We start from the raw sequence: 17,896 nt of genomic DNA on the forward strand, positions 1-17,896 counted from the left end.
GCAGTGCAGCAAAACCCTGTGGCTTCCTTTCACTAAATGGCTATTACTATATCGTTAATAATCACTCGTGGGGATATTTATTTACTCAATTTGAATTGTGGAAGAACTTCATCCCGGCACAGCAGTACACATGCTAATAGAGTAGATGAAAACAAGTAATTACCTGGAAATAAAACGTATACAGCTGGGGGTGGAATACATACAACAACAGTATGCGAGCGTGTGATTATAAGATAATTAAATGGTGTGTGAAGTAACCGATTTGTTATTCCTGGAAAGGCATTCAATTCCAAAATTTGCAGGAGTTGCGGTACCAGAGCTGCCACCGGATTCTCCAGAGGTACAGCGTAAGTTTGCTGAAAAACGACAGGCATATAGGTTTTACTGACACACAGTTGCTCGATATTTAACGAGCAACTGTGTGTCAGTAATATGTCAAGTCGATTCACAAGACTTCTCGTATTCGAAGTGGAATATAGGCTTCTGAGATGATCATGGTTGGAACGTAGTGGCCTCACCTCAGTTCCATGCATGATTCTTTGGCTGAGAGGGAGAGAAATAATTTCGGTAAGGTTGTACGTCTATTCTTGATATCAGTAACTTGCCAGGGTGAGGATACTAGTTTTGATTATAATTAAATCCAAGGATGTCCAATTAAACGTAGGAGAATGCTTATTAAAACTGTAAAATGTTTTCCGAGTGTCCTGTTGAGTCATCATAGTCTAGTATTCGATATTACGGAAGTTATTCAGTTGAGAAGAGGATGCAGAAGACCAAACTACTGACGCGTAGGATGTAGCCTGTGAGATATACTCAGGACATACTGCTTTAAGAAGCTTTGGTGATAAACACCGGTAAGTTCTCTCCAGAGTAAGGGTCTTTTTCTTGGTGTTTGTGAAGTGGCGCGAGAAGGTGTTGTTCATCTCAGGTGACTCCTACATTGGAGTGATGCGTCACTCTGTTGATGGGAAGGCTATCTAGTATAACCGTGATATTATCCTCTTTTTGTTTGAATGAGGCAGTCTTGCCCTCATTATCCTCTTTTTGTTTTGAATGAGGCAGTCTTGCCAGAATTTAATTGTAATTCAATAGTTTTGGGATAGTTACATGGTCCGAAATCTGACATATGGCAATATGCGAAATATTTATATCGGCTTGGCTCTCTTGAAAGGAGGCGAACTCCTTTAGGTATTCTGAATTGGAAATAAAGTTCTTATGAAGGGGTTGAGAACTGCCTCAAAAAAGGGTTGCTGACAAAACGCCTATTTGTATTACAACTCTGTTTATGGTAGATTTGAAACAACTTATTATACATCACGAGGATTTTGGTTCCAGTCAGTAGGAAATTGATATCGCATGGTTTGATATCCAGGTAAAATATATCCATTTGTCCTATAATTTTTAAGGGTATGTCAGATTTTACAGGTCTCAAAAAAACCGTTGATATGTTCTTTATAGTAGAATGTAGGTAGTCGGGGCGGTCTATGACCGAAGCAGTACTCATTTATGTCTCTGAAGATGATACTCTTAAACATTTTTAGAATATGGCATCCTCTGAATATTTGTTTACATTCCTTGCTCGATTTTTATCTGCTGTTCTTTGGCATGGGTTTTGCGAGATACTGTTTCCAGATTGAAAGTACAGTTGAAAATTCAAGTACCCTATTTAAGGCATTCAGGAAGGGATCTTTTATGAATTAACTGCAGAATTTTTAGCATGAATGAAGGAAATCTATCGGATTAGAGTGTGGATTTTCTTGGCAGGCTATTTATTGGCGAGGCTGATGGAGAAAAGTGGAGTTTATTAGTCACTGGAATAGTCACCATCACGGGAGTGGAGTCGGAGGCCAACCCTAGAAAGGTACTATCTGCCCAATCAAGGAGCATATCCCGATTCAGAGGGATATGCTCCTTGCGTGACTTCAGAAAAATTCTCTTTGAGCAGGCAAGGCTCCCAATAATAGCGTATCGATGAGTTTCATATGAACAAGCGTATTATATTATATTGGCGTTCGGTATTTGCCTTCTATTGGCAGGGTCTGGCGCCTTAACCGTTCGGCCACCCTGGCTCGCCTCTTGGTAGGTGCGACGATCGCTTTTGTATGTTTGTATTTCATAGAGTTATCCTGTGTCGGTGACTTATGTAAGAACTTGAAGGCCCGTTGATTAGATGTGAAAAAATGGGTAAAGTTTTCTGATAAACAAGGTTTTGTTCACTGAAAGGTTCTAAGCTTTTGTATAAAGTTTTCAAATGTCCCATGAACTTTTTTCCACAAACAATATCTACTTCTATTATTGTTCAATGTAATTTGACAGTTAAGCTAAAAATAATGGTTTCATTGAATACTGTAATACTTTTAATCGGCATATCAAATGTTCACTACAAAAAGAAATACGGATCCATTTTGAAATGACACACGATGAACTGATTAAATTATGTAAACTTTAATTTTATACTTAATCTACAGAAATATTTGATTTTGGAATAACTAGGAGAAACATTTTAGGGATAATTAAGGATAGCTTATTCAAAACAGAGCATATATCATCTTCATTCTGTGTATAATTTTCACGAAAAAAAATAACCGTCATACAAATAAATGCGGCAGTATTTTTCCTCATTTACTTTCAGTATATATCCCCCCCTCTCGACTTCCGTGTCCAGAATTCTGAGATCAAGGTGAGACACAATTATGAAAATAAATACATACAGTAATTTGAGTTCTTCAAGAATGACCATCAACCTTATAGTAAAGCATAGTGCGGTATACTCGCTTACTACAACTGTTTCTATGGCTGAATATAACAGTTTATTAACATATGAACTGCCTCGTGGTTTATCGCAAATAAACCGAAAACAATATTAATTAGAAGAGGCTGGAGTCCGCTTTACAGTCCATTACACGAAAATAATTATTAAACATACCTTTATACCATCTTAATATTTAATTAAGTTGGTTAATTAATTACCTGCGTAATTAAATAAAATTAATTACCCGGGACAAACCTGAATATTATATTAAACTGCTTTATTTTTATCCTTATCCAAATAACTAGGAGAACTATCCTTTTTTCCATGCATCACGATTGCACAGGTGAAATAAAGGAAATACAGATTTAGCTAGATGTAGCTCCTGAACTGTGTAAGAAATCAATATCCCAATTCACGAGCGATGTAGGACGTTTCAGAAAGCGATGCATGAGAGTGCCAGTAGAAGAGTACAAAGAAAAGAGAAAAACAGTTTTCTTGAGTTTCAGCTGCGCAAAATTTCTTTCCTGTATTTGTATTACTCGGTGGTTCTGAAAATTTAATGGACGTCTAATTATGGAAACGTTCTCGAGAAAGCTAAGCACACAAACTACTATTTGGTATGTGGGAAGGTTACGTGGTTATTAAAAACAGTTAAAGTGATCACCGGAAATTACTCGTATAACAAGGTGGTCCTTAGGCCATGCCTAAGGTTCGCCGTGCAGATAAAGCTAGTTGCTTTCTCATCTGTAATAACAGATGAGAAAGGAAATATTGTTTGGATTATCGCTCTTAAAAATAAACTTCTAATGTTCTTCTCCAGAATCTTTGCAAATAATAATAATAATAATAATAATGTAATTAAATAAATAATATCTAAACAAGCGAATTTTCTTCTATAAATTCACTATAATTATTAACCAGAATTATTCCCTACTTTATGGTAAAAATCAATTCCATTAAACCAGCTTTTTCATTCATAGACTTTTCAAATTATCTATTTTTTTTTTTTTTGGATAAATTCAGTGAATGCAGTCCCTATTGGCCCGCTACGGTACGAATTTTATCTTATATCTCGTTTCCTTACATTTCTTCAAGTGGAAAGCACATACGTCTTTAGGTAGTAATGGAGCATGAATATAACAATGATGGCATTAGAGAAAGAACAGTTATATCGATTAGAAGAGTAAAGAAGTATTTAAGCTTAAGGGAACATTTATCAACAATTCCATAGAGCACAAATATAGTAGTGCGAAGTATCATAAAAATAATAATAAATCTTTTAGTTAAATTCACCCAAAGAGTGCAAATATATTACCTCCTGTTTTCTGTTTCTTTATATTACAAATGCTTGTATATAAAAAATAAACTAATCAGCATTAGTGTCTAGTGCAGTGTTTCTCAAAGGGTGTGCCGCGTCACATTAGTGTGCCGCAAAATTTTCCAAGTGTGCCGCGAAATTTAGAAATTTCTTCTTCTATGACTACGTAGGTGTGCCGCGAAATTTTTCTTCTTTGGAAAATGTGCCACGAGAGTAAAAAGATTGAGAAACACTGGTCTAGTGTAAAGACATTTAATAATAATAAACAACCACCCTATGTACTTGGTAGCAGTACGCGTCATGGGGTGGAAACCCCCCATAATCGAGAAATAATATAATAATAATGCTCAGTAATTTTCTTAACCCTCAAATTTGACCATTGGGGTCCAAGGTTAAAATTTTTAAAAAGCATGACGCAAGATTCCCCTTTGACGTGTTAAAGTTGCAAAGAAAAGCTGAAGCGGAAGCACAGGCACGCACACTTTATTCTTCCAAAATGTTCGTACTTTAGGGAACAAACTCCATTTTCCAAGCTATGCTTGTTATAGAAGAATTCATCATACTGTGCCTTTTTGAAATCCGGTTTAGCTCACAAAAGCAAGTAACACATTTCTGTGAGAGTTCTATCTACACCTTGCTCAAAAATGGCCGTTGCCACAAGAAAGAGTGCTGATTGGCCTACATAAGAAACTTCAAGTTGTCTCAAACAGAAAATTTTGAGGCTTTGTGTATTTCCTGCTCAACTTTGTGTACACTTTAGGAAATACTTTGTGTATTTCTTTTCTACCGCTTGGGCCATGCCACTGCAACTTGTTACTGTCTACTTACCTGAACATAACTCTCACTCACGCCCGGATCGCTATACACGAAAGGAATTCCCTGCCAACTACTGTATTAGAGGATCTCACCGTGGCTCTACCCAAATGAGGGGAAAACCCATTTTCTTGCATCTCTGGGTCTTAACCTGCTTGCCATATAATCTACAAGATATGATCAATACTTGGGTATTTCTCTCTTCCGTAACCTGAACAGGTTCTCAGCTATTGATAATTCCATCACGTTCTCATCTGATCACTTGCCAATTATACAGGCGCATTTTAGCCGCAGTAGCTCTTGCGCCAAGAATTCTTAAATCAAATATTGCCAATTACTTCAGAACTCCCACCAAGCTGCTACCATGAAAGCTATATCCGTCAGCACAACAACGCCACAAGAAAAATAGTATTCTCCGCAAAATTTATTATCTAATGACTTATACTGGAACTACTGAGATCTGTCGACTAGAATACTATCCTACAAAACTCTACAGTCCAAGTTATTGACTCCATCCAACTCCTCGGAACAATTTCCAAAAAGGGGAGCTGCCGAGTATGCCCGGATCTGTGACTAGACAATATCCTGGTTCTCCGCTAAAATCAAGCTATTCTTTGCTGCTAAACCCCCTGAATAATAGTGTGTTCAGAATGCAATCCCACCTGAAAACAAAACTGCGTTTAGGCGGCAAGAGCAATCTTTTCCGTGTTAGGATACAAGCCCGTCGAGCTACAGAAAGATTATAGCAGCGAAAAGAATTGTAGCTAACTCACCTATGGAAGCCTACTTGATATTTGAAGCACTCCTTAAATAGCCAGTCGAACCTTGCAGAGTCTCGTACGAAAACGAGGGGAATGCGTCTTCATTTTCATTTTTTTTCGACAGCCACTAGTACATAAACTGGCGGTTCTCAAAAAAAATGCAATCAACATAAGGATATTTACACACTAGACCCCTTATTATGAACTACTAATTTATAAACATTCATCGAAATAGAAAATTGGGGAACATGGCAAAGAAAACCATCAAGCACATCCTATAGAAAATTAAACTTTTGAAGCCACTAAATTAAAGAAAAAAAAAATTTATAAGAAACGTAACACACCTGAAACTAGAATACGTAATAAGATTCATACCTAAGAATCGGCCAATCCCTAAAGCCTTCCTATCGATAGGCCTGAACCTTCAACAATAAAATGTTGGACTAAGAACATGAAATTTTAATTCTATGAACTCCTATAATTAAAAGGAAGCAATCCTAATGAAATGGTACAGTTAGCAGTTGTCAGCTGCCCCATCTGCTCACATATGTTAACATTTTTATCATAAAGTAAATAAAACTAGAGAGTTACCCGTTAAAATGTAAACTAGTTTGTAATAACCCAATTAAAATGAGACAGTTTGAAAAGAAAAAAGAAAAAGTTATTGTGCTCTGTTCCCCGAACACTTCGAGTTTTGTTCAAAACGTAAGAATATTAACACCGGAATGGCATGCCATTCAAATCGGAAAATTTGAGCACTGCCTACCTGCATGGAAAATGTATAATTTTGAGAAACACATGTTTCTGATCACTAATGCGTTGACACTGAAATGTGAACGCCATCAGCTAACTCAGAATTTATTAATCGGAATTTATTTCGATAATGAACGAATTTTAATTGTGGAATTCAAGATATTTGGAAGAGGAATCACGATTGCTGGAGTTTATGCGCCTACCAATGACACTCCTACAGAGTGTAAAGAAGGGTTTTGGAAAGAACTAAGAGAAGTAATAGAAGAGAAATATTTTTTATGGGAGACCTAAATTCAAGAGTTGGACAAGCTGAAGATAAAGTCGTAGGAAGATTTTGAGAAAATGAAAAGAATCGCAATGGAGAGAGATTAATAGAATTGTGTGAACAGCAAAAACTGAAGATTGGTAATACTTTTTTCCAACACCGAGAGATACGTAAATATACATGGATACAAGAAACAAAGAAACTGGAATCGATAATAGACTTCGTAATTTTTAAACTGCAAAGTACAATCCAGGTTAAAAATGTTAGAGTCCAAAGAGGAAAAAAACTGCGGGTCTGGTCACTTTCTGATGAAGGCCGCATTAGCGTGTCCATGAATCTACCAAAAAGTAAAAGAAAGAAATAATTACGAATCCAAAAATTAACAAATCGATGATAATACAGTGGCGGACAAAAAAACTGCGTTACCTTAAAAAAGTAACATTTGTAGTGAAACGTATAAGATATTATTTGATTACAGTCATTTTTTTGTCGCATAGAAAAGATATTGCGTCAGATAACATTGCATTCTATTGCATCAGACAGTTTATATAAATACGGCGTTGGAAGGGTATATACGCTCAGTAGTATCCCTTGTGCTGAAATTAAAGCGTGAAAACGGTGATGTGAAGAGAAGACCTGGATCAGGCCGTAAGAGAGTGACTACGCCTTCCCAAGATCGATATTTGTAATTGCCATGCTAGTGCTCCTGATCTAAAACTGGACTTTGAGATGGCCTCTGGTATTAAAACAAGTGCACGAACTATCCAAAGACGGCGACAATTTGACCTTCCTGCCGGGTTCGACAGTGCATGGGCCTGGAGGCCGTCACCGGCGAGGACGTGTTGCGGCTTTGCTGCCGACACGCCATTTGCCGATCTGAACTGGGTACTCAAACCCGGTTCCCTTTAAAACCCCATCCCAAGGCAGGAGAGGGAGGAGATGGGTCTCTGTCTCCTCTCCTCCCTGCCTCTCCATACTTCACCTGATGGGGTTCGTCCCCACTTACTTCTTTGGGGATGCCTACGCTATAGTCTCCATCTGTTCACCTGTCCCCTCCACTCTAACTAAACCGACCGAGTACGCCCCCTAACAATGCCGCCAAATTCTAATCAACGTCTGAAATTCAACGTCAAAAATTCGAAAATCTCTTTCGGCCTTTCCAAATTCTAGTGTTCATCCCCATATTTTTTTATAGGTCTTGCCACTGAAATTCTCGGAAAATAGATGGCGGGGACTGCCAGAGTATTAAACAAATAATCTAGGTGCCTGACCTGCCTCCTCGTGGCAAAGTGTGGGCAACGGTGGGTCCCAATAGGGGCCCCAACGGATAAATGGTTAGAAAAAACAACAGAACATAACATTACACAAAAAGCCACTCCCCACACACGTTTTAAATCTTTGATCTCCACAGAGTTCTGTGTCATACAAACAGAGTACACAACGCGAAGATGGGGGGGAACCCCTGGTGCCGTCAGACAACTACCACACTGAACATTATTTATTTATTTTTTATATGTCCAAAGACGGCTTTCGGAATATGGTCTGCATGCCTATCGGCCCAAGAAGAAGCCTTTGTTGACCCAACAAATCAGGAAGAAGCAACTTGCTTGGGCTAAAAGGCATGTTTCATGGACAAAACAGCAATGGGACACCTTCATCTTTTCTGACGAATCGAAATTCAACCTGCATGGCTCGGATAGGAAACGATATGTCAGAAGACGAAAATCGGAGGGATACAATCCTGACTGCATAACACCGACTGTAAAGTTCTCCGCCGGTCAGATAATCTGAGGATGCATAACAAGCAAAGGGGTGGGGCGAATCAAGTTTATTAACGGAACGGTGAATGCAGAAACCTACACTGCTATCTTAGAGGAGTGCCTGAAACCCGTTATTAGGGATCACCACACAGACGTCCAAAACTGCATTTTTCAACAGGACTCAGCACCTTGCCAAGCAGCAAAATTGGTAAGTTTTATGCTATTTAGATTCAATGATGAGTTTGTCTTCTTGCCTCACAAGGCTCAAAACATACTTACACCAATGTTTTCCCTCGTTTTTCTCCCTTAAGGTGTAGTCATACCTCAGAAATGCTGGCATTAAAGTGTTGGACTGGCCCTGCAACAGTCCACATTTGAACCCTATTGAAAATTGCTGGTACATAACGTCGTCTAAAAGTGCTCAGAAGAAGTAAGATTCAGCAGCAGGAGAGCATTGTAAGGGTGTGGTACCACGAAATTGGGCAACCGTATATTCAGAAGTTGATTAACTCTATGCCAGATCGTTGCAAGGCTGTAATTGCAGCTCGAGGAGGAACAACAAAATATCAAGGACTTATTTTGCTGATTTACAGTACATAATACTATTACGTTAACTTGTCATTCAGTTTGTACACTTAAATGTAATAAAATGTATGTTTGCTTGTCATGATTTCCATTGGCATGATTTCTCATATTTCCATTAATTACGCATTTTACCGTTTGGGAAGATATTTATGGCAATTAGGTATATCAGATGGTATCTTTTTATTGGATTTCATTCACAGAGATATATATCCCATCTAACAAATGCATTTCGAACATTTCTGCAGCCTCCAATGCAGCGCAAAACACATTATTTGCAAAATTCACAAGTGATGCAGTTTTATTGTCCGCCATTATAGTTTTAATGTTGAATCCCTAAAGTTTTAAAATGCAAAGTTTGGTCACAAAGGAGGAGAGTATTGTGGATCTGTACAGAAGAAGGCTAAACCATGACAGGTACGGAAAGAATACAAATGACATTTATGAGCACTTAAGAACAACAGTAACGAGGATTGCAGAAGTATTGGGCAGAATGGATAAAAAGATACCAAGTACATGGATGAATTCAGAGTTAAAAGAATTAATAAAGGAAAAAAAAAGTGCATACCTCAGATGGCTTAACTCTAAAAGCCATGAACATAGGAGCATCTATAGGGAGAAAAATAAAGAAGTAAGGACTAAAATTGACAAAGCAAAAAAATGAGGCATGGGATAGAACCTGTGCGGAAGTAAACGGCATGATAGGATGTGAGAGATTTGCTGCAGGGTGGAAGGTGCTGAAGAGCTTGACAGTCGCATAAACAAAAGGCTAATCTGGGTGTAATAAAATCAGAAGGAATGGTATAGATATTATGAAGAACTGCTGAGAGAAAACAAAAAGGAATTTAGAGATAACGAAGTTGGAACTTTCTGGACAGGAGAAGAAGTAAGGATTAGAGGAATTAGAAATAGAAGTAAAAAAAGGGAAAAATGGAAAGGCACCTGGACCTGAAGGAATGAACATGGAGCTACTAAAATACGGAGAAGGGAAATTCATCTCACTGCTCACAAGACTATTTAACAAACTATGAAAAGGAGAAGAAATACCAACAGAGATGACAGTGGGGTACATCACTTCTGTGTTTAAGAAAGGGGATAGAATAAATTTCTCGAATTATAGAGGAATCTGTGTTTTAAACCCAATTACAAATCTTTCAATGGGATACTGAAAACTAAACTAGAGAAAGAAATAAGGATTTCGGAGGAGCAGTGTGGATTTATAACTGGACGATCCTATATTGACCATTTATTCACAGTCAAGCAAATTCTGGAAAAATGCCAAGCTACTGGACAGGATATAGGATTAGTGTTTATTGACTTGGAAAAAACTTATGATAGTGTCTCAAGAAAGATGCTGTGGAGTGCCATGGAAAAAATATCAATACGACAACCACTGATCGACATAATAAGAAAAATATACAAAAATAACACTTACTGCATTAAAATTGGGCCAGAAATATCAAGGAAATTCAAAACATCAAAAGGCTTGCTGCAGGGGTGCTGTTTATAATCCCCCACATTATTCAAGTTGTACCTGGAAGTGACTCTGGAGGCTTGGTCACAAAGATGCAGACCAATGGTGACTCAAAACATTTACCTTTTAAACCTTTTGTTTGCAGATGACCAGATACTGATTGCGCAGGATGCGGTGATTTGCTGACTATATGTGCAGAAAGCTATTGGAAAAATATGGAGAATGGAGTTTGACAATAAATTTCAATAAGACGGAATATATGAATTCAACAGGGGACATTTTGAGTGTAAATGGAGCACAGATAAAGAATGTGAAGCAGTTTAAATACCTACGGGCTATTGTGCAGATGGATGGTTCATCTGAATATGAGATTACAAGAAGAATTAATAAGGGAAGAAAGGTGTTGGGAATATTGAATCCAATATTATGGAGCAATAATATTCTCCCAACTACCAAACAATTAATATATAATGCAATATTTCAGAGTATCCTATTATATGGATCTGAGATTTGGACCATAAAGGAAAGGCAAAAGAAGAAATTGCTAGCTGTCGAGATGGATTTTTGGAGAAGATCAGCCCGAAGATCTAAATTAGAAAGAGTTAGGGATGAAGATATAAGAAAATAAATGGACGCTCAAATAAACATCATCGACAAAACAGAACAACAAAGATTAGAATGGCATGGACATGTTATGAGAATGGGGGAAGAGAGACTACCTAAAAAAAGCAATTGATTGGATACCCCTTAGGAAAAGGAGAGGAAGACCTAGAAGCATATGGATGGAGGGAGTGAGGGCGGTTATGGAAAAGAGGAAATTGAAAATGGAGAGTAGGGGGACAGAAAAGAATGGAGGAACAAAATTAAAATATAAAAAAAAAAGTTAGGTAGAGGATAACCGTTGATACAACGAGAAATCCAAGAAGATTTCGATAATGGGATAATCAGATTTCATTATCGGATTCATTGCTTATTCATTCTGTAATAAAATACGTCTAGAATGACAGGAAAAGAATTTAAATTAATATAAAAGACTAGTTTTTTCAGACCTTTGGAAACTATTTTTTTTTTTATTCAGTTTTAACCCTGATGGCATTTCTTTTAAGATGATTTAAACTACTGGTTTAAAATTGTGCTAGGGTGATTTAAAATAACAGTTTTCGACTTTTTTACTCAAATTTCTAAAGGAAACAAATTAATCATTAAAATACCATTTAAATATAATAAATTTTTATAGTAAAGAAGAACTAAATAAATTTCTGTCTGAATTTAAGAATAATCAAAAAATTAATAATATTAATAAATGAACATTCCCCATTTAGTAATGCACGAGTAAAAACTGTTTTGCAACCAGAGCTAAAATTCTTTGTTGTCAACCATTTCTAAAAATTCATGTTTTTCACAATTAATTAGCGAATGGAATTGTGAAAAGTGCAGCAACTCTGAGCTCCAATGTATGCAGCGTATAGTTAATGATTCCCATCAATTTTGACTTTCAAGTATTTTATTATATTAGCTTTTCTTCTAATTAGTATGTCATTTTGCTGTTTTCGTGTATCTATTCACTAAAATGACAATGGCAGCTATGCTATTACTGTACAAAGCAAAGTGAGATGTTTCAACAAACATTACCTCGCTCACCGTGACATACTGATTAAATTTAGATTTATTACAAATTATAAACTAATTCTGTTGTTCGTCCATAACAGTGGAGCGGAGTTTTAATATTAATGCATTCAGTGCATAATAGGAAGAAAATAATGTTTTCTTATTCTCTTGAAGTTGATTGAAATTAATCTTAGAAAATAATTACACGTTGCTCTAGATTACAACATGAACACTTTTTTGTATAAAATAATGTTGTCAATTACTGATGGTTTTTGATTCTTTTTTCCATGTGGTAACCTCTGCGCAACTTTTAAATAATTTTTATTCTCTTACTGTTTCGTATGTGGAATAACCTTTTTTTGTATAGAATATTATATTGTTTATATGAATTCCGATTATACCATACCTATGTTAGAGAAGTAGTAATTTGCATCTGGTCGTGCAGGTCAAAGTGATAAAGCAGCAAGGTGATAAAGTGATAAAAGAGCTCGTACGTCGGGAGCTTCCATATCGAAAACAGCGTGCCTTGTCGGTTGCTCGCGGCACACGAACACCCTTAAAGTGTACAAAGACTGGTGACGAACTGGTGTTAAGGTGTACAAAGACTGATGACGAATTGGTGTTAAGGTGTAGAAACACTGGTGTCGAACTGGTCAAACCACACCACCTCCTGCCGACAGAACTCTAAAGGATTACGCAAGGTGGATGCTCGTGGTAAGCGAAGGATGCAAAGCGTTGTACAGGCTCAACGGCAGGTCGCTGTGTGATAGTTGACACAACACTATAATATGGAGAATGCAAGAACAATACTCCAAATGAAGATGCGCCGCACACTCAGACATATGGGGTTCTACAGCAGACGATCCTCTCCTCACCGCTGATTGTCGTCGACGGCGAATGCTATGGTGTCAACAACAAGCTGGTTGGACACTGGAGGACTGGAAACAAGTGTGCCGGTCGGATGAGTCCAAATATATGGTGAAACACGCCGACGGATGCCTTAGTGTGTAACGCAAGCAACATGAGTCCACAGACCCATCGTGCATAGTGCCCACCATCCTAGAAGAACTCTTTATCTTGGTAGTGGTAGCGGTTGCTTAATATGGCGCTTGTTTTGATAGCAAAGAATTAGAACCCCTGGTGCGTATTGGACCAACGTTTCACCGGTGAGGTATATAGGCAGCTCTCAGGAGATCATGCGCACCCTTCCACGTTGCAATTTTCCCAGACATGAACGGGATCTACCAAGACGAAAATGCGCATGTCATCGGTCCTGCACTGTGAACGAGTGGTTCGAGGAACACAGTGAAAACATCGTCCACCTTGATTGGCTTTCAAATTAGCCCGAGTTCAATCCAATTGAACAGAGAGATGTTGTTTTGGAACGGGAAGTGAGGCGTATGGACATGCAACCGTCAACTATTTCGACATTGTGAAAAGCCTTGCAGGTAGCATGACTGCAGATCCCTACGGACGTCTTCAGACATCTAGTGGAGTCAATGCCTAGGCGAATAGTAACTGTTATCCGTGCGAGCAGTGGTCCAACACGGTATTAGGTAGATGGTCATAATTCAGTGATCACTGAGTGTATATGCTGATGATGTTGTTATTCATATCGAACTTACAGTTGCCACTTCCAGGTTTAAACATGCCATGTTTGAAGTTTTTGTTGTTTTTTGTATTTCTCCTAGTTGGGGAAAAAGCTGGCTGAGGAAAAATAATTCCATTCCATTTGGCGAATGAGTTATTACTGTATATTATGATATTTTTAAAATGCAATTTAAAGAACTATTTAATACTTGCATTGTGTTCGAAAATGTGACACCGATAAGGTCCAAAACTGGAAATCAGAAATCCAAACACATAAAGAGTTATTGCAAAATAAGTCTTTGTAGTAACTTTTTCTAATAAATAACATTGAAATAATTATTTGTTATTTACTAAGTAATCTAAAAATAAGTAAATTTTACGTGAATTATAATGTGTATATTCATAGTTTACGAAAAATAACAATATCATGATATGATAACAGTAGAAATTTTTCCAAAATTCTCTTTTTAAAAACTGCATTATTTTCAAATGAAAATGATGTTAAAATCATTGAATTTAATTGATTTAAAACAGTCTCTAAAGAATCTTTTAATATTTTTAGAAACATGAAGACAAAGCAAACGCCGGGATGAAGGAACATGGAGGACCCTCGCGGTATAGACCGTGATCTCATTGGCCAGGATGATTCACCATCTTTGGATGCAAACGATGACATTAACAAGTATTCAACCAGTGGCCTGAACAAAAACTTACTGCGTTGTCTCCTTTTGCTGCTTCCTGTTGCCATTCCTGTTGTTGTCTATTTGAAAGACATTGATGCCACGAGGCGGATCTTTCTAGCTGTTTTCATCCTGTTCTTGGTAGTGGTGTTCTCTTGTATGTTGATGGCGTTACTTAGAGCAAGGACGAGGTATTTGGAGGGCACGCCTTCCACGAGCGAAGTAGCCATCGATGGTATGCAGAGGAACAACATAATGACGGTTACTAATCGTTTTTTGCCAAGGCCATTTCCGCACGTGCATGGACGGTGCCACCGTTCGCAAGGGGATTTAGTGGTCGGCCATATTCGCTGTGGTGCGCAGGAACTCTATTCTCATAATCATCTTTCAGTACATTATCATTTAGCTCCAACAGCAAGCAGATCTCCGTCTCCCAATCGTCTGGATCCAAACGGGTGTTCGGACGCCCAGCTGAGCCTCCTGAATACGCAGTTAAGTCTTCTTAGTGACAGAGAGCTGGAAGAGGAGTTGGCTTTGCAGATCCTTCACGATGATCCTCCACCGTATGAGGAAGCGTTGCACTGTCCTCTAGCCAGTCCTCATAGATTCAAGATCCACAGACCAATCCCAGAGACCCCTCCTCCATCGTATGAGAGAGCAGTAACATAACCACACATCCTTTGTTTCCTTAGCCTCTAAAACTATTATCAGTTTATTATAATTAAACTGCAAGGTAATTTTACTTGCAAAGGACATAAAATGATAATGGCATAGAAGAAACATAGATTTGTCTTCGAATTATAGTTATGACCCTGCTGTTAATACAGTGCCGTCTTAAATAATATTACTTCTTTGAAAAGGTCTCACAGAAGCCTCATGTACAGGTTAGATCAAATATAATGAGTGAAATTCGTTAGCAGAAAACTCGTGCACGTAAAGATAGCAACTGAATTACTTTCAGTATAATAATTTCAATAAAAAAATATTTGTAGGATTTCTCACGTTGCGTGTCTTAATATGAAAGTGAATCAAGAAATAAAATTTCTTGCTTTTACACGATGCAGTGAACATTTTGACATCATATTATTACTCGCTAAGTATAATGAAAACCAATTAACTAACCCTAATCCAGATCCTTTGAATTGATATGATCATTTTCCCGTTAGACTAGTGATTCCTGACCTGCGTCGAAACTAATTTCTCAGAATTTAATATGGCGAGATTAGGCAGTTAATTAAATAGTTCAGTTGTATTCTTAGACTAATTTTTGCATATAATGTTTAGAATGCATTACTTCCTGTTATAATCAGTAAATTAAAACTCTCCATACGAAGGGTACTAGGAAAGTTTTGCAATATGACGCAACAATGAATCACAGGAAGCTGCTTGTTGCTGCATGTTGAGACATGTTCATACGTGCATAGTAGCCACCGCGCCAAGTCAATGGGCTCAGTTATTCATTAGTAGTGAGAGTGTAAAGTGCTTGCGATGGCATCGTGGTCACGAAATGAGATAAGGACAGTTTTGCGGTATAATTTCGTGTGTGGTTTAACCATAGACCAGTGCTTAGAAGAAATGACTCTTGCACTAGATGATGATTGTCCACATCGTACAACGATATTCAGGTGGTATAGAGAATTCCAAAGGGGAAATTTCACTCTGGAGGATTCTGAGAGGCCGGGAAGGCCACGAACATCAGTTACGGAGGAAAACGTTACTGCTGTGAGGAAAATGCTTGATGAAAACAGGCGAGTGACCTACCAACAGATAGAGGATACTTTGGGCCTAAATGCACCAGCAATTCGTTCGATTCTGCAAGATCATTTGCACGTGAAGAAACTTTGTTCTCTCTGGGTGCCGCATCAACTGACTGAAGAGCAGATGTCACGATGTGTGACTTGGTGCCGGGAGATGTTAAAAAAGTTTGATAAGGGACAATCTCGGTATGTGAACAACATCGTGACAGGTGATGAGACTTGGCTGTACTATTACGATCTGCCGACCAAGGCTCAAAACAAAGTTTGGGTCTTTGATGATGACGACACACCCGTAATTGTCAGAAAATCCCGATCTGTAAAGAAGAAAATGATAGCTGTATTTTTCAAATCGAGTGGAATTGTGGAACGTGTCGTTTTGGACACGCAGAAGACAGTCACAGCTAAGTGGTATACTGAACAATGCCTGCCTAAAGTCATTGGATCTATGAAGAACCTGCGGCCAAAATCAAGAATGGACACCTGGTACCTCCATCACGAAAATGCTGCAGCTCACCGCGCCAAAGCCTGCACCGAATATTTGACCACGACAGGACTGAAACTTCTTGAGCACCCTCCCTACAGTCCAGACCTTGCTCCCTGCGACTTTGCACTGTTCCCGCATGTGAAAATGAAGCTAAAAGGGAGGCGGTTTTCCAGTGATGAGGACCTTCTATGGGCTTGGGACAACGAGTGTGCTTTACTCCCTAGTGAAACTTGGCAGAACTGGTTTAAAGATTGGTTTCGGAGGATGGAGAGGTGTATTGAATGTAGAGGAAATTACTTTGAAAAAATTAAATAAACAAAGCTGTATTGCAAAACTTTCCTAGTACCCTTTGTATAAATAAGAAATCAAGAGGTTGTATAGAGCAGTAATTCCCAACTTTTTTCTCTTAACAAACCCTTCCCCCCTTGAGTAACAGTAGCTTCCTCAACAACCCATTTTTAATATTTAATAAATTGTTAAAGTAAAATGACTTTTGTGCCATACTGAATTTATTTGAGAAAAAGAAAAGCTTCTGTAATATACACAGTATGTAATACATTTACAATAAATTCAAAATACAGATATTGTTATCAGTTTTTAAGTTAAGTACAGAGGATCAACTGTTCTTAAATTTACGGGCAATTTGCAAAAATAATAAATATCAGCAGGACCTTGAAGTCCGCAAAAAATACGTGAATGCCCGTGTAATTATTGACATTTTCCAATAAATGTCAATTGATATTGTCAATTGAAAAATGTCAGTATAATGTTTGTGTTATTATATTCTAATTTTGACTCATTGGGCGTAAATTATCATACCACCAGGTTCGCCACACATTCCGGGTAAGTTGGGAAAACAAGGCGAAAACTCTGAATGTCTCGAACTCTTCCAGAACCTCTCTACGATTCTCATTTATTCGCAAAATTAAAAAATATGTTAAATTTAAAAAAAAAATTCTTATCTAGAGAAGGCTTCTTTATAGCCGAACCTTGTTAGTGTGCATTATCTCAGGCGATTGAAATTGTGCGTATGGATAAGTATCAATGCTGCTAAATATAAAAATATATCGTATTTTTTTGTATTTTTAAGTTAAACTTTATAGATTATATCCTTTTGAATCAATTTGATATTATATAAGAAAGGTTGGCTGTCCAAATTTTTTCCACACATTTCTTATTTCCTTTTGTAAATATTTTAATAAATTAGATGGAAACTGAATTAAATAAGAATTGTAAATCAGAAAGTGAAAAAGATGCCATTACGAAATTTTCTTCAACAATCCCAATAGATTCGCGTAC

General features: G+C 37.6%; 1 protein-coding gene across 2 annotated transcripts in view; it reads left to right on the top strand.

The window, feature by feature from the left end:
- The window catches only part of LOC150088316 (uncharacterized), a 144,296-nt gene extending 129,004 nt beyond the window's left edge, over positions 1-15,292 (top strand). For both annotated transcript variants that reach the window (XM_090370711.1, XM_090370710.1), the window contains exon 3: positions 14,239-15,292. In XM_090370711.1, the coding sequence (XP_090226837.1) occupies positions 14,276-15,025 (750 nt within the window). In that variant the 5' untranslated portion in view covers positions 14,239-14,275 and the 3' untranslated portion in view covers positions 15,026-15,292. The remainder of the gene's footprint in view (positions 1-14,238) is intronic.
- The last annotated feature ends 2,604 nt before the right edge of the window (positions 15,293-17,896 follow it).

This window comes from Mastigoproctus giganteus, chromosome 3 (genome assembly GCF_048544385.1).
Source record: "Mastigoproctus giganteus isolate SK-2022 chromosome 3, ASM4854438v1, whole genome shotgun sequence".
NCBI lineage: Eukaryota > Metazoa > Arthropoda > Arachnida > Uropygi > Thelyphonidae > Mastigoproctus > Mastigoproctus giganteus.